Here is an 18,729-nt window from a genome sequence, read left to right on the forward strand (position 1 = left end):
TCTGGGGAGAATCTGAGGGGTGGGGGGGTGATCAGGAGGGAGCAGGGGGCAGTTTAGGGACTAAAAAAAAAATAGCGTTGACAGATAGTGACAGGGAGTGATTGATGGGTGATTAGGGCAGTGATTGTGTGCAAACAGTGGTCTGGGGGGTGGGCAGGGGGGGTCTGAGGGGTACTGTGGGCGATCAGGGGGCAGGGGGGGGGCAGATCAGTGTGTTTGGGTGCAGACTAGGGTGGCTGCAGCCTGCCCTGGTGGTCCTTCGGACACTGGGACCACCAGGGCAGGAGGCAGCCTGTATAATACACTTTGTAAACATTACAAAGCGTATTATACGCTTCTTATTCGGCAATCGTCGGGTTAACAACCCGCCGGCGCTTCCGATTGGCCGGCGGGTTGACGTTGCGGGTGGGCGGAGCCTATTGCCGGCGGATGCGTGCGCATCCAAGCGCGCGATCCCCGGCCAAAGAGTGCCCCAGGACCTGACGCCATTCTGCGTTACGTGGTCCTGGGGCTGCCACTTTGCCGCCGCCAATATGAAGTAGGCGGTCGGCAAGTGGTTAAGGACTAGAGACTTCTGGTAAAAAAAACGGCTTACCGATGTCACACTGGCCTCTAGTCCGAGGCCAGAGTGGTTAAGAGTCGCATAGTGGGTGGGTCTGTGAGGCGGGCGGAATGTGGGTGTTGAAATCTACGCCCTGGTGGGCTTAGGTGGACATAAACAGGGCGCAGATTTCAACTATGCTCATCCAAAAGAGGTTAAGGTATTAAAGGATTTTTTTATGGCCAGTGGCCGCAGAGAACAACCCAATGCAGAGATCTTCCCTAAATCCGGACACGAGTGGTGATGATATTTGTTTTCTCCATTAGCTTTCATTGGGAGCATCCAAAACGTGGAAATGCCGCTGCAGCGCATTGCTGCATAAACCATGCTTACTGCACGGAACATGCATAATGCACATCAATGGGCAATGTAGGCAGTGTGCACAACGGGAGCATGGTGCGGCGGGAATCCCGGTGACGTATTTCCTGCCTAGCCCTAACTAGGGGGTGGTGCTATGCATATGACCATGCCGGGGCAGGGCTATATGAAGCCTAATTTCTGCGGTGGGATGTGGTGTGTGCACCGCGCCGCATCGCACTTATCCAGTGCAAAACCAGCCTTAAAGAGACTCCGTAACAAAAATTGCATCCTGTTTTTTATCATCCTACAAGTTCCAAAAGCTATTCTAATGTGTTCTGGCTTACTGCAGCACTTTCTACTATAACAGTCTCTGTAATAAATCAATGTATCTTTCCCCTGTCAGACTTGTCGGCCTGTGTCTGGAAGGCTGCCAAGTTCTTCAGTGTTGTGGTTCTGTGATGCATCTCCCCCCTCCAGCCCCCTCTCTGCACACTGCCTGTGTATTATTTAGATTAGGGCAGCTTCTCTTTTCTCTCTTATCTTTTACAAGCTGGATAAATCCTCCTCTGAGCTGGCTGGGCTTTCACATACTGAGGAATTACATACAGGCACAGCTGTCTGCACTCTGCAGTAAGAAACAGCCTGACACTTCAGTGGAAGATAGCTGCAGGGGGAAAGAAACACACAAATGATCTCTTGAGATTCAAAAGGAAGGGTGTATACAGCCTGCTTGTGTATGAATGTATTTTCTATGTGTGGACATACTGTACATCAATCTACTTCCTGTTTTGGTGGCCATTTTGTTTGTTTATAAACAAACTTTTAAAAACAGTTTTTAACCACTTTTAATGCGGCGAGGAGCGGCGAAATTGTGACAGAGGGTAATAGGAGATGTCCCCTAACCCACTGGTATGTTTACTTTTGTGCGATTTTAACAATACAGATTCTCTTTAAAGTACAGCTCAGTTGAAGGATGCAATATCTCAAAATTTAGCTCAAATTTTGTAAACAAATTAATAAGCAAACAAAGATTTAATTAATATTAGTGATGATCATAATCAGCTTATTATGATAAGGCAAAAGTTATGTACATTTTTGCAAGTACGCCCATATGTAGTTATGATTTGTAAATGCAATTTATTTCATGTAATCAGGGCCGGGCCGAGGCAGAGGCGAGAGAAGCTCCAGCCTCAGGGCGCAGTGTAGGAGGGGCAGCAGGGTGGGGCCGGGGCAGAGGCAAGAGAGGCTCCAGCCTCAGGGCGCAGTGTAGGAGGGGGAGCAGGGTGGGGCTGGGGCAGAGGCAAGAGAGGCTCCAGCCTCAGGGCACAGTGTAGGAGGGGGCGTAGGGTGGGGCCGAGGCAGAGGCGAGAGAGGTTCCAGCCTCAGGGCGCAGTGTAGGAGGGGGAGCAGGGTGGGGCCGGGGCAGAGGCAAGAGAGGCTCCAGCCTCAGGGCACAGTGTAGGAGGGGGCGTAGGGTGGGGCCGAGGCAGAGGCGAGAGAGGTTCCAGCCTCAGGGCGCAGTGTAGGAGGGGGAGCAGGGTGGGCAGGGGAGGACTGGGACCTTTCAGCCTGGGGGGAAACCGCCAACTAGAGGCCCGTTTCCATGGCAGCCCCAGCCCAAATGACATCATACACGCACACCACGTGCTACATGCTGGTAGTCATGTGGGGCGCCCATGTGGAAATACAGCAAGGACACTTTCAGGGCAGTGTGACAGGTAAAGTATAACTTCACAGGCACTGGGGGTCACATAATTCATTTGGAGGGATGACAGCAAAGGGTTTCCATTGTGTCCGGCGTTCGTGATTATCGCACGTCGTTACCGCTGCGCACCAAATCAACCACATCGGCCTGAGATTTCCCAGCATCTCAGACTCAACCAATTTCCGACCAAAATCAGTAAAAATGGTCAATTGGGCATGCTTGTTGCTGCACCGATTTTCACCCAATCCGATAGTAATTATCAAAACAGTTGGTTGATCGCTGAGACAACAGATGTATGGCCATATTAATTCCCCAAGATCCCCCCCACACACACACACACACAGACAGAGGTTTTTTTCTATGAACCCTGTAGGCAAGCCTCTGCTCTGCATTTGCTGTGAACATTTACCAGCTTACCCGTCCTCTAATTGCTCCGTAATTGCACCTTTATTTCTCTCAGCCAGCCTAATGTTTCACATTGCCTTATACAAAAACCTGAATGCAACAGGCACTGTACCAGCCCTAAATCATTAAATGAGAGGCAGCCTGGGGGGAAATCTCCCCCTTTCCCCCCTGGCCAGTCCTCCCCTGAGGGTGGGGCCGGGGCAGAGGCAAGAGAGGCTTCAGCCTCAGGGCGCAGTGTAGGAGGGGGAGCAGGGCAGGGCTGAGGCAGAGGCGAGAGAGGCTTCAGCCTCAGGGCACAGTGTAGGAGGGGGTGCAGAGTCGGGCTGAGGCAGAGGCGAGAGAGGCTCCAGCCTCAGGGCGCAGTGTAGGAGGGGGAGCAGGGTGGGGCCGGGGCAGAGGCAAGAGAGGCTCCAGCCTCAGGGTGCAGTGTAGGAGGGGGAGCAGGGTGGGGCCGGGGCAGAGGCAAGAGAGGCTCCAGCCTCAGGGCGCAGTGTAGGAGGGGCGCATAACTCACTCAGCTATCATTCCACTATTGTGTATGAAGCAGAGAGAAATAAGAAAAGGGGATACATGGCAGTGACTGCAAGCTTGATAACTGGAGATTAAGGTGTGAGGGGCCCTGGGGTGCCTCTTAGTGTAATAGCAATCAGGGTGTGACGGCTGGGGAGGGAGGGATGGAGGGGCGCACTTTGGTGTCTCAGCCTTGGGGGCTGGAGGACCTTGTCCTGGTTCTGCATGTAAGCATTCGTACTTTTTGTGCAATTTTTGCATAATTTTGTGCTGACTTTAGTGGTGAATTGCAAAACCCCCATACATGCTATTGCACCAAATTTGATACATATGTTAAAGGGAATATCAGGCAAAATAATTAAAAAAAAATGTATTCATCTGGGGCTTCTTACAGCCCCTGGAAGCTTATGTGTCACTCGGTGAGGTCAGCGGCTAATGTTCCTACGTAAATGCGCTGTGGTGCCGCTCGTGTTCCCACTCCCATCGCTAGGAGAGTTCTGCGCATGCGTAGTACTTCTGCACCTGGTGATAGGAGCATGACCGCGAGTGTCACGGCCGTGTGCTCACGCAGGCGCAGTAGCCGCTGACCTCACCTGGTCGGAATCTGCTACGGAGGGGACCCCGGGAGACCCACTGAGAGTGGAGCTGCAGTGAGGGACACATAAGCTCCTCTAAAGCTACAAGGTGTTTTTGAAAAATTATTTTTCTGACTTGTGCCCACTATCCCAACATATGTAGCAATTTTGGTGGCAACAGCATGTATGGGGGCATTGCAATTCACTGGTAAATTGTGCAAACATTACTCGAAATTATGAATGATTACAATTACAAACTAAATTCATTACGTTTTTTCCCCAAAATTTCACATTACGATTTTGCATCGTAGTTGCAAACTTCAATGCAAAATTACCTCAATGCGAAATTTGAGCTTATCACACTAATATTTAATATTTCAAACGTTCAATATACATTGCTGAAAAAAACAAACAAAAAAAAAACAGGTGTAAGGCCTCTTGCACACTGCAAGCGATTCCGATTCAGATTCCGCTTTTTAATCTGTTTTTACATCCGATTTCGATTCCGACTTGCAGTTTGCTCCTTGCACACTGCAAATCGGAATCTGAATCGGATGTAAAAACAGATTAAAAAGCGGAATCGGAATCGCTTGCAGTGTGCAAGAGGCCTAAGTTAGACAAGAAACATTGTCTAAAGGTTATTTAAGCAACAAAAAGTAATATTTTGGATAGAAAGTCACAAGATGGCGCTATGAGACTGAATAATACATTTTCAACCAGCTGCACAGTGAAAAATGGCAATGATCTCAATTAACTCCTGCTGCAGATACAAAACAGACAAGTGGTTAATACACCGCCTTCAGCTGTTCGTGAAAGAGACGTTAGTATGAGGTATGGCGTCCAATGGTATAACTAAGGAGCGTGGGTGCTCGTTTTACATGAGGCCCAAAAACTATATTGTTGTGGAGCCACAAATCCTCCCAGGGACAGTCTCAATGTAAAAAGAGTAAAAAAAATACGGTTGGTTAAGGAGGAACTGTCGCAAACATCTTAAAATTTAAAACACATACAAATAAGTTCATTTCTTCCAGAGTAAAATGAGCCATAAATTACTTTTCTCCTATGTTGCTGTCACTTACAGTAGGTAGTAGAAATCTGACATTACTGACAGGTTTTGGACTAGCCCAACTTCTCATTGGGGATTTTCAGCCTGGCCTTTATTCTTTATAAAGACATTCCCTGAAAAAGATTTATACACAGATGCTGGCCAGCCTCCCTGCTCGCTGTACACTATTTCGACATTTGGACGGAGCAACTGCTATTCACTAATTGCTTTTAAAAAGAAAACCCTGAGAACCCCCGTATGAGAAGATGGGGTAATTCAAAATCTGTCGGTAATGACAGATTAAAAATCTGTCATTACCGACATTAAAAATCACTAGCGATTTGCGATTTTGCGATTCAGTTGTGTAGTGGAAAAAGGCCCGAAGTCTGTTTGCTCTATTTATCATTGCAGCCACTGGGGGAGGTTCCTCGAAGGTCGGGTAATGGTCAGTTCATTGAACCTGTCCTGGGTACAGATTCCTCTTAAGTTGTGATTGCCGTCATGGAGGACAATTTTGGGTAACAGTGCACAGTTGTCCCCAAGTCCCACTGCTCGCTTCTAGGGGCCGTTTGAAGGACTGAGACACTTTTGGTTGGTGACCTCCGGAGTCTGTCACTCGGGTTATGCTTACACTGTTATGTGCTGCATTTTCTCTTACTGTCATGGTATTGTTATTTATAAATTGTTATGTACATAAACAGTTGCTTTAGCCATTATCTAAGCACTCCTTGAATTTATTTTGGGGTAACTGGTGCTCCCAACGGTCTTGGGCAACTAGCTAATATCGCCATCATGTTTTTATATAGTGGAATGCAAAACTTACAAGACTCAATGATCTTAATATCTATATTTTTTTATTTGTATGCCACAAGGTGGTTATAGGTATGCCAGGACGTGCACCCCAGAGAAGCTGTGCAACATGACTGGGAGTGTCAGCTTTATAGGAGGAGAATTTAGGATGTCTGTTTGGTGTTGCGTTACTGACCACTGCACCCCGACTCATCTTAGCAGTAAGTGATTACCTCGACTTTTTTTAATAGTTCTCGATTGAGAATTTTAAAGTGTACCCAAGGTGAGCCTCAGGTTAAAAAAGGACATGCTTACCTAAGGAGACGGAAGCCTCTAGATCCTGTAGAGCAGGGCTGCCCAATAGGTCGATCGCGATCTACCGGTAGATCGCGACCGCCTCCTTGGTAGATCGCGGCCTCTTGGCCGCGTCTCGTTAATGTTTGTTGCGGCCAGCAGCTCGTGTTTAGCTGCTGGCCGCTGGCCAATAGAATGCATGCAAGCGAGGAGAGAGGGAGGAGAGAGGCGGCGCGTCCGCTGTGTCATGGCTGGGGGCGGCGGCGGGCAGCCTGTGTAATGTGCGTGTGTAACATGCCCGGCGCCGCCCCCAGCCATGACGTAGCGGCCGCGCCGCCTCTCTCTTCGCCGCCGCTTCTCTCCTACATCCCATTGGCCCGCCAGAGTCTCTCCTCGCCGCCTCATCTCCTCCGCCTGCAGGTACATATACCTGGCTAACCTACACTGGGGGGCCCTATACCTGGCTAACCTACACTGGGGGGCCCTATACCTGGCTAACCTACACTGGGGGGCCCTATACCTGGCTAAACTACACTGGGGGGCCCTATACCTGGCTAACCTACACTGGGGGGCCCTATACCTGGCTAACCTACACTGGGGGGCCCTATACCTGGCTAACCTACACTGGGGGGCCCTATACCTGGCTAACCTACTCTGAAGGGACCTATACCTGGCTAACCTACACTGGGGGGCCCTATACCTGGCTAACCTACACTGGGGGGCCCTATACCTGGCTAACCTACACTGGGGGGCCCTATACCTGGCTAACCTACACTGGGGGGCCCTATACCTGGCTAACCTACACTGAAGGGACCTATACCTGGCTAACCTACACTGGGGGGCCCTATACCTGGCTAACCTACACTGGGGGGCCCTATACCTGGCTAACCTACACTGGGGGGCCCTATACCTGGCTAACCTACACTGGGGGGCCCTATACCTGGCTAACCTACACTGGGGGGCCCTATACCTGGCTAACCTACACTGGGGGGCCCTATACCTGGCTAACCTACACTGGGGGGCCCTATACCTGGCTAACCTACACTGGGGGGCCCTATACCTGGCTTACCTACACTGGGGGCCCTGTACCTGGCTAACCTACACTGGGGGGCCCTATACCTGGCTAACCTACACTGGGGGCCCCTATACCTGGCTAACCTACACTGGGGGCCCCTATACCTGGCTAACCTACACTGGGGGCCCCTATACCTGGCTAACCTACACTGAGGGCCCCTATACCTGGCAAACCTACACTGAGGGCCCATATACCTGGCAAACCTACACTGAGGGCCCATATACCTGGCTAACCTACACTGAGGGCCCATATACCTGGCTAACCTACACTGAGGGCACGTAACCTATGCTGCAGGCACATATACCTGGCTAACCTACGCGGGGGGGGGGGGGGGGGGGGGGGCGTGCTTAGCATTTGAGACGTTGGTAGATCTCCTGGCCTCGGCAAATTTAAAAGTAGCTCGCGAGCCGAAAAAGTGTGGGCACCCCTGCTGTAGAGGTTTCCCACGCCATTCTCTGGTCCCCCGTTGCCCCCATCCCCCTCCCCTAAGACATGTGACAAGGGCTTGTTGGATTGAGGATTAAGCCTGTGATCCTCTTCAGACATGAACACGCCCCGTACTGCACCTACACAAGTCAAGGGTGATTGGGGCAGGAGTGACTGAAAGATGGGCGGTGCCACAAGTGTCCTATATAACACGACAAAGTTCCAATGCCCCAGCTTTTCAGTGCTTACCTGTGTGTTTCCTGTTGATTATTATTATTATTATTATTATTATTATTATTGATTTATAAAGCGCCAACATAATCCGTGGCGCTGTACAAAGTAAGAAACAAACATGGGGTACATAATAATACAGACAATGGTGTACACCAATATACAAGATACATAATTGGTGACAAAATACAAAGAATGATACAAAATACAAATTATCGAATTGGTAATGACAGTGATAAAATTAACATGATGAATAAAATGTATAATGGTTACCAAGACACAAAAGGGGGAGAGAGCCCTGCCCTTGCGAGCTTACAATCTAAAGGGAATGGGGGGGGGGGGGGGGGGGCAGGAGGAGGGGTAGTATGCAGCAAATATATAGAGGCTGTGCGTTTTAGGATACATAGTTAATTAACCACAGGAGGGAGATAGCTGTGAATAATTATACTCACAAAAGTGTGCCACAGCAGGGGGGCACACAGTAGGCAAGTGCGGAGAACACACTCAACATCACTCAATTTAAAAAGTCACTCTCTGTAGGGTAGGAAAAAATCAGGGGAAAAAAATCCTCCACTGGGGGTGGTAAAACACAGACACTTAGGTATCAGGGGTGCCAAAATGGAATAAAATAGTCAAAAAGAGTTTAAAATGAGGAGGTAGATATGAACGTACCTTCTCTCAAGGAAAACACTTAAGAGCGAGATAAATAATTAGCTTGAGTATTCCAAAAAACAATTAGCATAGAATGCAAGGCATTTCTCGGGCCCAGGTTCCCGCTTCTTCAGGAAAATATCAAGAGCAAAATCTCAAAAAGAGTTGTTAGCAAGCCCAGATAATGCCTGATGAAGCAGGAACCTAGTGCCCAGAAATGCATTGCATTTCATGAATATTATAGCTAATTATTTATCTCCCTCTTGAGTGTCTTTCCTGAGAGGAGCTAAGTTTACATTTACCTTCTCTTTTTAAACAGACATATGACTGCTGCCCAGTGTTGAGGACCACCTGACACCTATTACTGCTGATAGATATTGGAAGCCACATATGACTGCTGGGAGATAATAGGGACCACCTATGACCTCGGGCAGATAAAAGGCCTTATTTCCATCTATGCACTTCTGTCCGCTTTTTATCAGCACATCAATGTTACAGATTGATACATGCTGCTGAAAAGCGGACAGAAACGGACAGAAGAGCATAGATGGAAACAAGGCCTTAGGATCTTGGGTGGTATCATTGGATGGTAAGCCAATGGAGGGACTGACAGAGTGGGTTTTACATTAGAGAAGCAAGAAAAGAGGTGAATTTTGACCACTGTCATATAATGATTTGATTTGATTTGATATTGGCAGCCACTTATGACTGCTAAAGAGATTGAGAGGCCACTTATGACTTCTGGCCAAGGTGGATGTAACCCTATAAGTGGAGATTGAGGGTGTCTGATAAGGACTGCCAGGTCCACTGTCACTCTTATGAGGACACACTGTCACTCCTGTATGGTAAGGACAGTAACAGTGTGGCCCTATTAGCATAGACATGGCCCCCAAACTGCCCCTTTTAAAGGAAAGAGAGTGGTCCAGAGGAAAAATGCCTCCTTTCCCTGTATACATGTATAAAAGGTGCTGCGATAATTTGGGTACTGGGGGGATAGCCCCAGTAGCATATCAGTAAAGTTAACTATATTCTACTATTATTGGGCAGTGAGTAATACAATAGTAGAGTACTGGTACTTTTTACCATTGTTTTACTATTGCTAAACCTCACCCTACTCTCATATGAACCCTCTTTAACCAACCACCGCTATGCCGGTAAAAAAAAACCTCTGCCGATTGCAATCACTGTTCCTACACATGTGCGAAAAATGCTCCGATACTGCAACACATGTACGCATGGAGAGACAGGGCAGTCAGTGCAGGATAATGGGCATGTGGTTTTATGTCTGGGTGTGTCTGGGTTTTTGACCAGGAACTTTGAAAATGACTTATTTGACAACAGCTAAATAAGGAACGACAACAGCTAAACAAGGAACTCATACATATAAGCAAACCCTGCAACCGAGAGCCTATGTGGTCTTCGAAAAAGACTTGCTTGGTTTGCTTCAGATGATCTCACCAATATGTCCTAGAGAAAGCTGTCAATGTAGGGCCAGCATAACACTAATGTCCAAGAATCCTAAAATCCTGTGACCTTCTCAACCTCCAAATCCAAAATGATTTACTTACATTTGGGCAATGAGTCCTGATGCTGAGGGCCATATGCAAATCACTTTTTCACCTGAGTTTTCTCCTTGGAGATAATTTTTCATCTTTGATTTATAACAATTTTTTAGAATTTTGCAATGGAAAAGTACCGAAAAGTAGGTGAAAAAGTACCCTAAACATTATTTTGAGTATTTGTTTGCTTGTTGGTGGTTTAAAAGGCATTTTATTGACAAGTTTGAAAATTTCACCTCGGAGAAAACTCAGGTGAAAAAGTGAATTGCATATGGGCCAGAATCTTTCTGTAGAACCTCTGGCAAATCCATGAAGTTGCCCAGTTATCTGCTTCACTAAATACAGATGCATTATAATTTCATGCCATTGTCTCCCTCTTCCATTCTCTCTTATTAAGTGTCAGCTGGTCGACGGTCACGGGCCAATGGGCTGATATGTCGATCTTGTATCTCTACTAAGTCCTCCTGGTGCTACACGTCTGAGACCATGAGATGCGGAGGCAATGAAGACATGTGTTTCCTCCAGACTAAAAAAGTTAGAGGTAAGTAATAGGCCAACATCCTTCCTGGTGTTTGTGCAAACTTGGTGACCAGCAAACCGATGGGCTTGTCAACAAGGGTTGCCACCAAGTACTAAGTCATGTGTTGCTTGGGGATCAAAGCCTTAGTTCCCTTATTGATGTGCAAATCAACAGATAACTTTCATGTGATGTGTTACTTATTTTCTTCTGGATCTTTGGTTAGTGGTGGGCAGAAATTACGCCTATGTGTAATTGTGCATCGTAATTCACAATTGTACATTGCAATCATAATGCAAAATATGTGTAAAAACATTTTACATGCAGACGCAATAACTAACCGTAACTGCGCATAATAGCGTAATTTCGTTCGCGAATGTTTTTACGCATGTGAACGCAAATTTTGCATTGAAAATGTAAATAATAGCCGTGCGTATGCAGTATACTGGCTGGTGAACGTATATTCTTTTTTCGCATATAAATGCATTTATTGTATTGAATATTTCACTAATAGCCATGGATGCGCAGAACACTGGCAAATAGAAGCGAAAAATTTGTATGCATTGCGCGTAATTACAGGCATAATTACATTTCACAAACGTAGTATACTGTACTTAATGCGGTTTAAAACTCTGACAAAATATTCAACAAAAATGAGTTTTCCTACTTTTTATAACCCATACAATTATCATATTTGCTTTTGTGCACAAGTATTATAATTCATTTATAAATTATAAGTTCAGTTTATTTACTTTGAAAGCTGCTGGTGCATTTTATTCAGAACTGTTGTAATTCTGTTGTAAATGCACCCAGTAATGATTTCTGACCTGTGTTTCACTCCAGGACTCATTAGCATAAGTTTCTGCACAGCCAGAGAATGTTTACTTAATTGTATCAAGTAAAGAATGTATACAGAAGATAAGCTAATCACCAGTTTGGATGCTGCAGCCCCTGCAGAAGAAAAAATCAGTCCTGTGATGTAACCCTTTAAATGCTGTTTTACTAAAAAAAAACATTGTGTTAGTAGATTATATGCTGTAAATAATCTTTTAGAGCAAAGAAAAAATACTGGGTTATATTCCACTTCAATGCAATTGCAATTACGCAATGCATAATTGCGAAAAATGACATGAAAATTTGTGTAATCGTAATTGACCCATTACGAGCACCACTCTTTCTGGCTGATACCATAAATATTACAAACTGTTCATTGCTCTGTAAGTGGGAAAAGGTACAAATTCAGCAGCGGTCGATCAAATGATTATTTTCCCTGCTGTATATGTGTCTGATCATCACTGTGTACAGGTTCAACAACCACACATTACTGCTCTGTACCATCCTTGTCCAGCAGATCAGTTTTACCTACACTAAGGTCAAAGGTTTTAGAACACCCCTGTGGCGTAGCAAAAGAGCTGTGGGCCCCGATGCAAGTTTTACATTGGAGCCCCCCAAGCACTCTATACATAACAATTGATACGGTGCACCAAAACCTGCCAATGGCAACTACAGTGTCAGAGGAGCAAGAAGGGGATGGGGAGCAGTTTGTTACTGATTACCACTATTCAAAGTATCTATAGAAGTGATTATTATGAGTACAGGACCAATACAGAGCTAATACTGCAGTTGAGGGAGAGCCCCTCTAGCCCAAGGGCCCCAATGCAGTCGCAACCTCTACAACCCCTATTGCTACACCCCTGGAACACCACAATTCTTCTATTCTTTCAAGAGAATCTGTACTCTCAAATTCTTACAATAAAGAGCATACCATTCTATTCATTATGTTCTCCTGGACCCCTCTTTGCCATTTCCGCAGCTCCTCCGCCGCGATACTGGCTTTTAATCGCCAGTTTTAGGCAGTGTTTACAAACAAAAACAAAGAAACAAACCAGGAAGTGATATTTGTATATATCTCATGTTACAGTATACTACAAGTTTTTATTACATAGAGAATTATCTGCACTCCAGTCGGTGATTCTCACAGTTCTCAGCATGAGACAGACAGCTTCCTTCCCCCTCAGAGAGCTCTGTCTGTGATTAGTAATCAAAGCACACAGAGCCTGGATGGGGCATGGAGGAGGCTTGTATAACTTCTCCCTATCACAGCAGAGGCAGCACATTCCTCTCTGGCTCGAAAAGGATTGACAAAGAAAAGAAGATTAGATATATTACAGTGACAGTGCAACTAGAAGTAAGCCAGATCACATTAGAACAGGTATAGCAACTTATAGGATACAAGAAATAAGGCTGAGCATTTTGTTACAGAGTCTCTTTAATGAAATACTCATCACAGTAGCCAGCTGTGGTAGATAAAACTGCTGAACACACTCCTGGCATTCTTTCTACAATGGAAATCAAATATTGTTCAGGAATCAGGAAGTTCCTCCCAACTCTGTTGCAGAAGTTCCCATAGGTGTGTGACTTGTTGTAGGTTGCTTTGCTTTGCCTTCTGTTCATCTCAAACCAGCTTGATGAGGTTGAGGTCTGGAGTCTTGCACTAACTGTGCAACAAAGGCAAATTTGTTCGAAAGGAGCCTTAGGCCCGAAACCCACTAGCAGCACTTTTCAAAGCCTTTTTTAAGCGCTTGTGATTTGAAATGCTCTTGCTAATGTAATGCTATGGGGTGATACCATTTTAGTGATGTGATTTTATAAAAATCCCCCATAACATTGCATCAGCAAGAGCTTTACAAATCACTAGTGATTAGAAAAGGCTGCTGGTGGATCCCAGGCCTTACAGTTTTCCTGAAGTTAATTTGTTTAGCTCTATTTGTTTAAGCTATATAAGAATATTTGTGTTTATCACTTTCTGATTACACTTTCTTTGTTCTGATTCTTATGTGGCATGCTATGCTTTTATCTTCCTTGCTTAAAAAAAGTCTGAAGTCTAAAAATTCACCTGTTTTTAAAGAGAACCTGTAACAAAAAAAAAAAAAAACATCCCCTGGGGTGTACTCACCTCGGTAGGGGGAAGCCTCAGGGTCCCAATGATGCTTCCCCCTCTGCTGTAGCTGCAGGCAGTCCAGCGCTGGCTCTCCCGAAGTGTCCGGCAATCCGTGCTCGACAAGCCTGACAAGGCTTGATATATTTACCTTCCCTGGCTCCAGGGGGGGGGCGCTGTTGAGGTACTCAGCATGGAGATAGGCAGAAATTGCCGATCTCTGTCGGGTCCGCTATACTACGCAGGAGCAGGAGACTTGCGTCTGCGCAGTAGAGCTGCCCGACAGCGATCGGCTATTTCCACCTATCTCCGTGCGGAGAGCCGATATATTTACATCCCCGCTGTTCGAGGAGCTTTATCGCCGCCGCCATGGGACAGAGGAGGATGGGGGAAGCCTCAATAGGATCTGGAGGCTTCCCCCACCTGAGGTGAGTACCCCCCAATTTTTTTAGGTACAGGTTTTTTCTAATAGGCAGACCTCTTTAAAGGGAAGGTTCAGGGACTAACTAAAAAAAATAAAAATCCATTTCCACTTACCTGGGGCTTCCTCCAGCCCGTGGCAGGCAGGAGGTGCCCTCGGCGCCGCTCCGCAGGCTCCCGGTGGTCTCCGGTGGCCGACCCGACCTGGCCAGGCCGGCGGCCAGGTCGGGCTTCTTCTGCGCTCCATGGTGCGGTTCACGCCGGCGCGCTGACGTCATCGGACGTCCTCCGGGCTGTACTGCGCAGGCTCAGTAGTTCTGAGCCTGTGCAGTACAGCCCGGAGGACGTCCAATGACGTCAGCGCGCCGGCGTGAACCGCACCATGGAGCGCAAAAGAAGCCCGACCTGGCCGCCGGCCTGGCCAGGTCGGGTCGGCCACCGGAGACCACCGGGAGCCTGCGGAGCGGCGCCGAGGGCACCTCCTGCCTGCCACGGGCTGGAGGAAGCCCCAGGTAAGTGGAAATGGATTTTTATTTTTTTTAGTTAGTCCCTGAACCTTCCCTTTAATGGCATAGCTGAAACACTACAATTTGTGCAAAACTCTATTTTAATTCAGTTTAATTTATTTCTTCTTTAATAATTAAAATAATTCATACATATAATACTAGATCTGTACCTCAGCCCAGAAAGAGAGAGAAATTAAGAAAAAGACAGAGGGATTTGGCTCCCAAAGCAGAACTTTCCTCAGGGCCAGATTTCTGGAAAGGCCACAAGGGTCCGAGCTTTGGGCGGCTGCAGCCCCAGGGGGCACCTGGACATGACCTATACATGAAGGAGGAGCCTGAAAATAGAGAGCAACACATGAAAAAGGGAAACTGATGCTATATACAGTATATACAGTATATATATTTATTTATTTTCTTACAGGAAAAGAAGACCAGTCGACAGCAGTACGTGGTTGTGCCACAAAAAGCATGTGTGATCTCGATAACCAGTCTACTAGCGCTAATGGAGTGTCAATCGAGTATAAAATGATTTGCACCAGTGGAGGACTGACTCTTCAGAAAGGCTTCTATGTACCGGTGGTGATTTGTCTTGTACTGTTAAAGGTCTTTTGAAATACAGCGGAATCTTGGTTAGTGAGCATAATTTATTCTGGAAACAAGCTTATCAATACGTATGAATGGAAACTCAGGTGGTTTGTTCCACAATCCAAAAACATTTATAGAAAAATACTATATTTATTACAAACGTCTGTACTGTATAAAATGAAGATGTAAAAAAGACTGACTATAACTAAAATAATTGCTATGTGTGGCTTTAACAAGGAACTTATCCAATGCCAGTTGCCTCTTAGATCTGCAAGTTGTGTAAGGGCAACAGGCTTTTCCTCAATTCAGCAAAAACCATGGAGCTTACTGGAACGGACGATCGACTTCAGGAAACTCTCCCTGAACTCCCCCCCCCCCTGTTCTCATCAAGAATTCAGAGGTCGCTACAGTCCCCAGCGCTTGTCTCCTGGGCACCACCATGACTGTCCAGTGACCTAAGGTGGCCAGAGAATGACTCCAAAACACAGGAAAAGACTGGACAATGGTGGCTGTTCTTCCTGTGCCAAATAAAAAGTTTCTAATGATTCGCAACCTCCTGTCCCATTTCTACTGCACCACCATTGAGTTGATTCTAGGCTCCTCTATCATCATATGGTGCCTGGGCTTCTCTGTGAGTGACAAGCTCAAGCTACATAGAACATACAGTGGTATGAAAAACTATTTGCCCCCTTCCTGATTTCTTATTCTTTTGCATGTTTGTCACACTTAAATGTTTCTGCTCATCAAAAACCGTTAACCATTAGTTAAAGATAACATAATTGAACACAAAATGCAGTTTTAAATGATGGTTTTTATTATTTAGTGAGAAAAAAACCTCAAAACCTACATGGCCCTGTGTGAAAAAGAAATTGCCCCCTGAACCTAATAACTGGTTGGGCCACCTTTAGCAGCAATAACTGCAATCAAGCGTTTGCGATTACTTGCAACAAGTCTTTTACAGCGCTCTGGAGGAATTTTGGCCCACTCATCTTTGCAGAATTGTTGTAATTCAGCTTTATTTGAGGGTTTTCTAGCATGAACTGCCTTTTTAAGGTCATGCCACAACATCTCAATAGGATTCAGGTCAGGGCTTTGACTAGGCCACTCCAAAGTCTTCATTTTGTTTTTCTTCAGCCATTCAGAGGTGGATTTGCTGGTGCCTTTTGGGTCATTGTCCTGCTGCAGTACCCAAGATCGCTTCAGCTTGAGTTGACGAACAGATGGCCGGACATTCTCCTTCAGGATTTTTTGGTAGACAGTAGAATTCATGGTTCCATCTATCACAGCAAGCCTTCCAGGTCCTGAAGCAGCAAAACAACCCCAGACCATCACACTACCACCACCATATTTTACTGTTGGTATGATGTTCTTTTGCTGAAATGCTGTGTTACTTCTATGACAGATTTAACAGGACACGCACCTTCCAAAAAGTTCAACTTTTGTCTCGGCGGTCCACAAGGTATTTTCCCACAAGTCTTGGCAATCAGTGAGATGTTGTTTTTTTTAGCAAAATTAAGACAAGCCTTAATGTTCTTTTTGCTTAAAAGTGGTTTGCTTCTTGGATATCTGCCATGCAGGCCGTTTTTGCCCAGTCTCTTTCTTATGGTGGAGTTGTGAACACTGACCTTAATTGAGGCAAGTGAGGCCTGCAGTTCTTTAGATGTTGTCCTGGGGTCTTTTATGGCCTCTCGGATGAGTTTTCTCTGCGCTCTTGGGGTAATTTTGGTCGGCCAGTCACTCCTGGGAAGGTTCATCACTGTTCCATGTTTTTGCCATTTGTGGATAATGGCTCTCACTGTGGTTCGCTGGAGTCCCAAAGCTTTAGAAATGGCTTTATAACCTTTACCAGACTGATAGATCTCAATTACAGTACTTTTGTTCTCATTTGTTCCTGAATTTCTTTGGATCTTGGCATGATGTCTAGCTTTTGAGGTGCTTTTGGTCTACTTCTCTGTGTCAGATAGCTCCTATTTAAGTGATTTCTTGATTGAAACAGGTGTGGCAGTAATCAGGCCTGGGGGTGACTACAGAAATTGAACTCAGGTGTGATAAACCACAGTTAAGTTATTTTTTAACAAGGGGGCAATCACTTTTTCACACAGGGCCATGTAGGTTTTGAGTTTTTTTTCCTCACTAAATAATAAAAACCATCATTTAAAACTGCATTTTGTGTTCAATTATGTTATCTTTGACTAATAGTTAACGGTTTTTGATGAGCAGAAACATTTAAGTGTGACAAACATGCAAAAGAATAAGAAATCAGGAAGGGGGCAAATAGTTTTTCACACCACTGTAATTGGGACCCTCCTCCCATTCCTGGACCTCCTTTGCTCCTCCAGATTGCAATCCAAGGTCGTCAGGACTGCAAACGATCTCTCCCACCCCGGGAATCTATCTCAATCTACGACTGTTGTGTCGCCACTTCGGATTCATCGCCACCAGGAATTCAACTGCTTTTACCCCCAAGCTGCCCTGGCCTTCAACTCAAGCCCCTCCTCCACCCAATAGCAATCCCCAACATGTAATGTATGTTTGCCCCAATGTGTAACATGTACCCATATCATTATATACCAATCATGTTTATTACTGAACTGTCTGTGCCAACCAAAATTTTGTGTACATTACTCTGTACTTGGCAAATAAATCCTGTTTCTGATTCAGATGTAACCTACTTTTAAGGATGTCATGGAAATGTGACATTGTACATGCAGAATAAGTACAATTAAAGAGGAACTTAACCAAAAAATAATAGTGTGTGTGTATGTGTGTGTGTGTGTGTGTGTGTGTGTGTGTGGGGGGGGGGGGGGGGGTGAATAAATCAATACAAAGTGAGAAAGTAAAAATATAAGAGAGATCAAGAAATCATTCATATACACCATGTAATTTATTCATGTTGCTTGATTCATAATGAGCCTTCAGGTCATCATCTTTACTACTGGCAGACTTAAAAAAAAACTGGGCAACACCAACTGCAATTATCTGTAATCACACCCACAAACAATGTGATTTCCCACAATGCAATGAGATTCACACATAGGAAGCTGTCATGACCATGGTCATAACATCCCACTGTGGGAGGGGTTTCACCACAATCTCAGCCACACAGACCCCACTGATGATCTATTCAAGAAAAGGTAAAGATTTTTTGTGGGAAAGGGGGTAAAAGCTACTGATTGGGAAGAATTTCAATCCTTGGTTAATGATCCTCTTTAAGTACAATCCTGCAGCATCAAAGGGAGAAGTAACATTGGCTGAGTTATGATGACATCACACGTGTACACATTTTGTACTTGTATATCAAGACATTGCTTGCTTGTAAAGTCAACATTTCATAAAAAATGTTTGTTTGTCTTGCAAAGTGTTTTTGAATCAAGTTACTTGCAATCCAAGGTTTTACTGTAAGAGAAAAAAGTAGCCCTCTTGGAAAATGGTATGTAAGCCTCCTGCAGCAAGGTGGGTATTTCTGGGCAGGGCCATAGCAGCTGCACTCCTTACAGAATACAGAGAGATTAAGCAATTAGCATGGTTTCAGAGGTAGAAAAACAGTGTCAAAAAGGCTCAAAGACAATTAGTAGTTAAAGGGACTCCGAGCAGTGC

General features: G+C 45.6%; 1 protein-coding gene across 1 annotated transcript in view; it reads left to right on the plus strand.

Moving 5' to 3' along the window:
- The window catches only part of LOC137522296 (uncharacterized), a 97,582-nt gene extending 81,770 nt beyond the window's left edge, over positions 1–15,812 (plus strand). Inside the window, exons 8-10 of the mRNA XM_068242327.1 lie at positions 6,014–6,151; positions 10,564–10,707; positions 14,969–15,812. Coding sequence (XP_068098428.1) covers positions 6,014–6,151; positions 10,564–10,707; positions 14,969–15,159 — 473 coding nt within the window. The 3' untranslated portion in view covers positions 15,160–15,812. The remainder of the gene's footprint in view (positions 1–6,013; positions 6,152–10,563; positions 10,708–14,968) is intronic.
- Positions 15,813–18,729: the final 2,917 nt, after the last annotated feature.

This window comes from Hyperolius riggenbachi, chromosome 6 (assembly GCF_040937935.1).
Source record: "Hyperolius riggenbachi isolate aHypRig1 chromosome 6, aHypRig1.pri, whole genome shotgun sequence".
Taxonomy (NCBI): Eukaryota; Metazoa; Chordata; class Amphibia; order Anura; family Hyperoliidae; genus Hyperolius; species Hyperolius riggenbachi.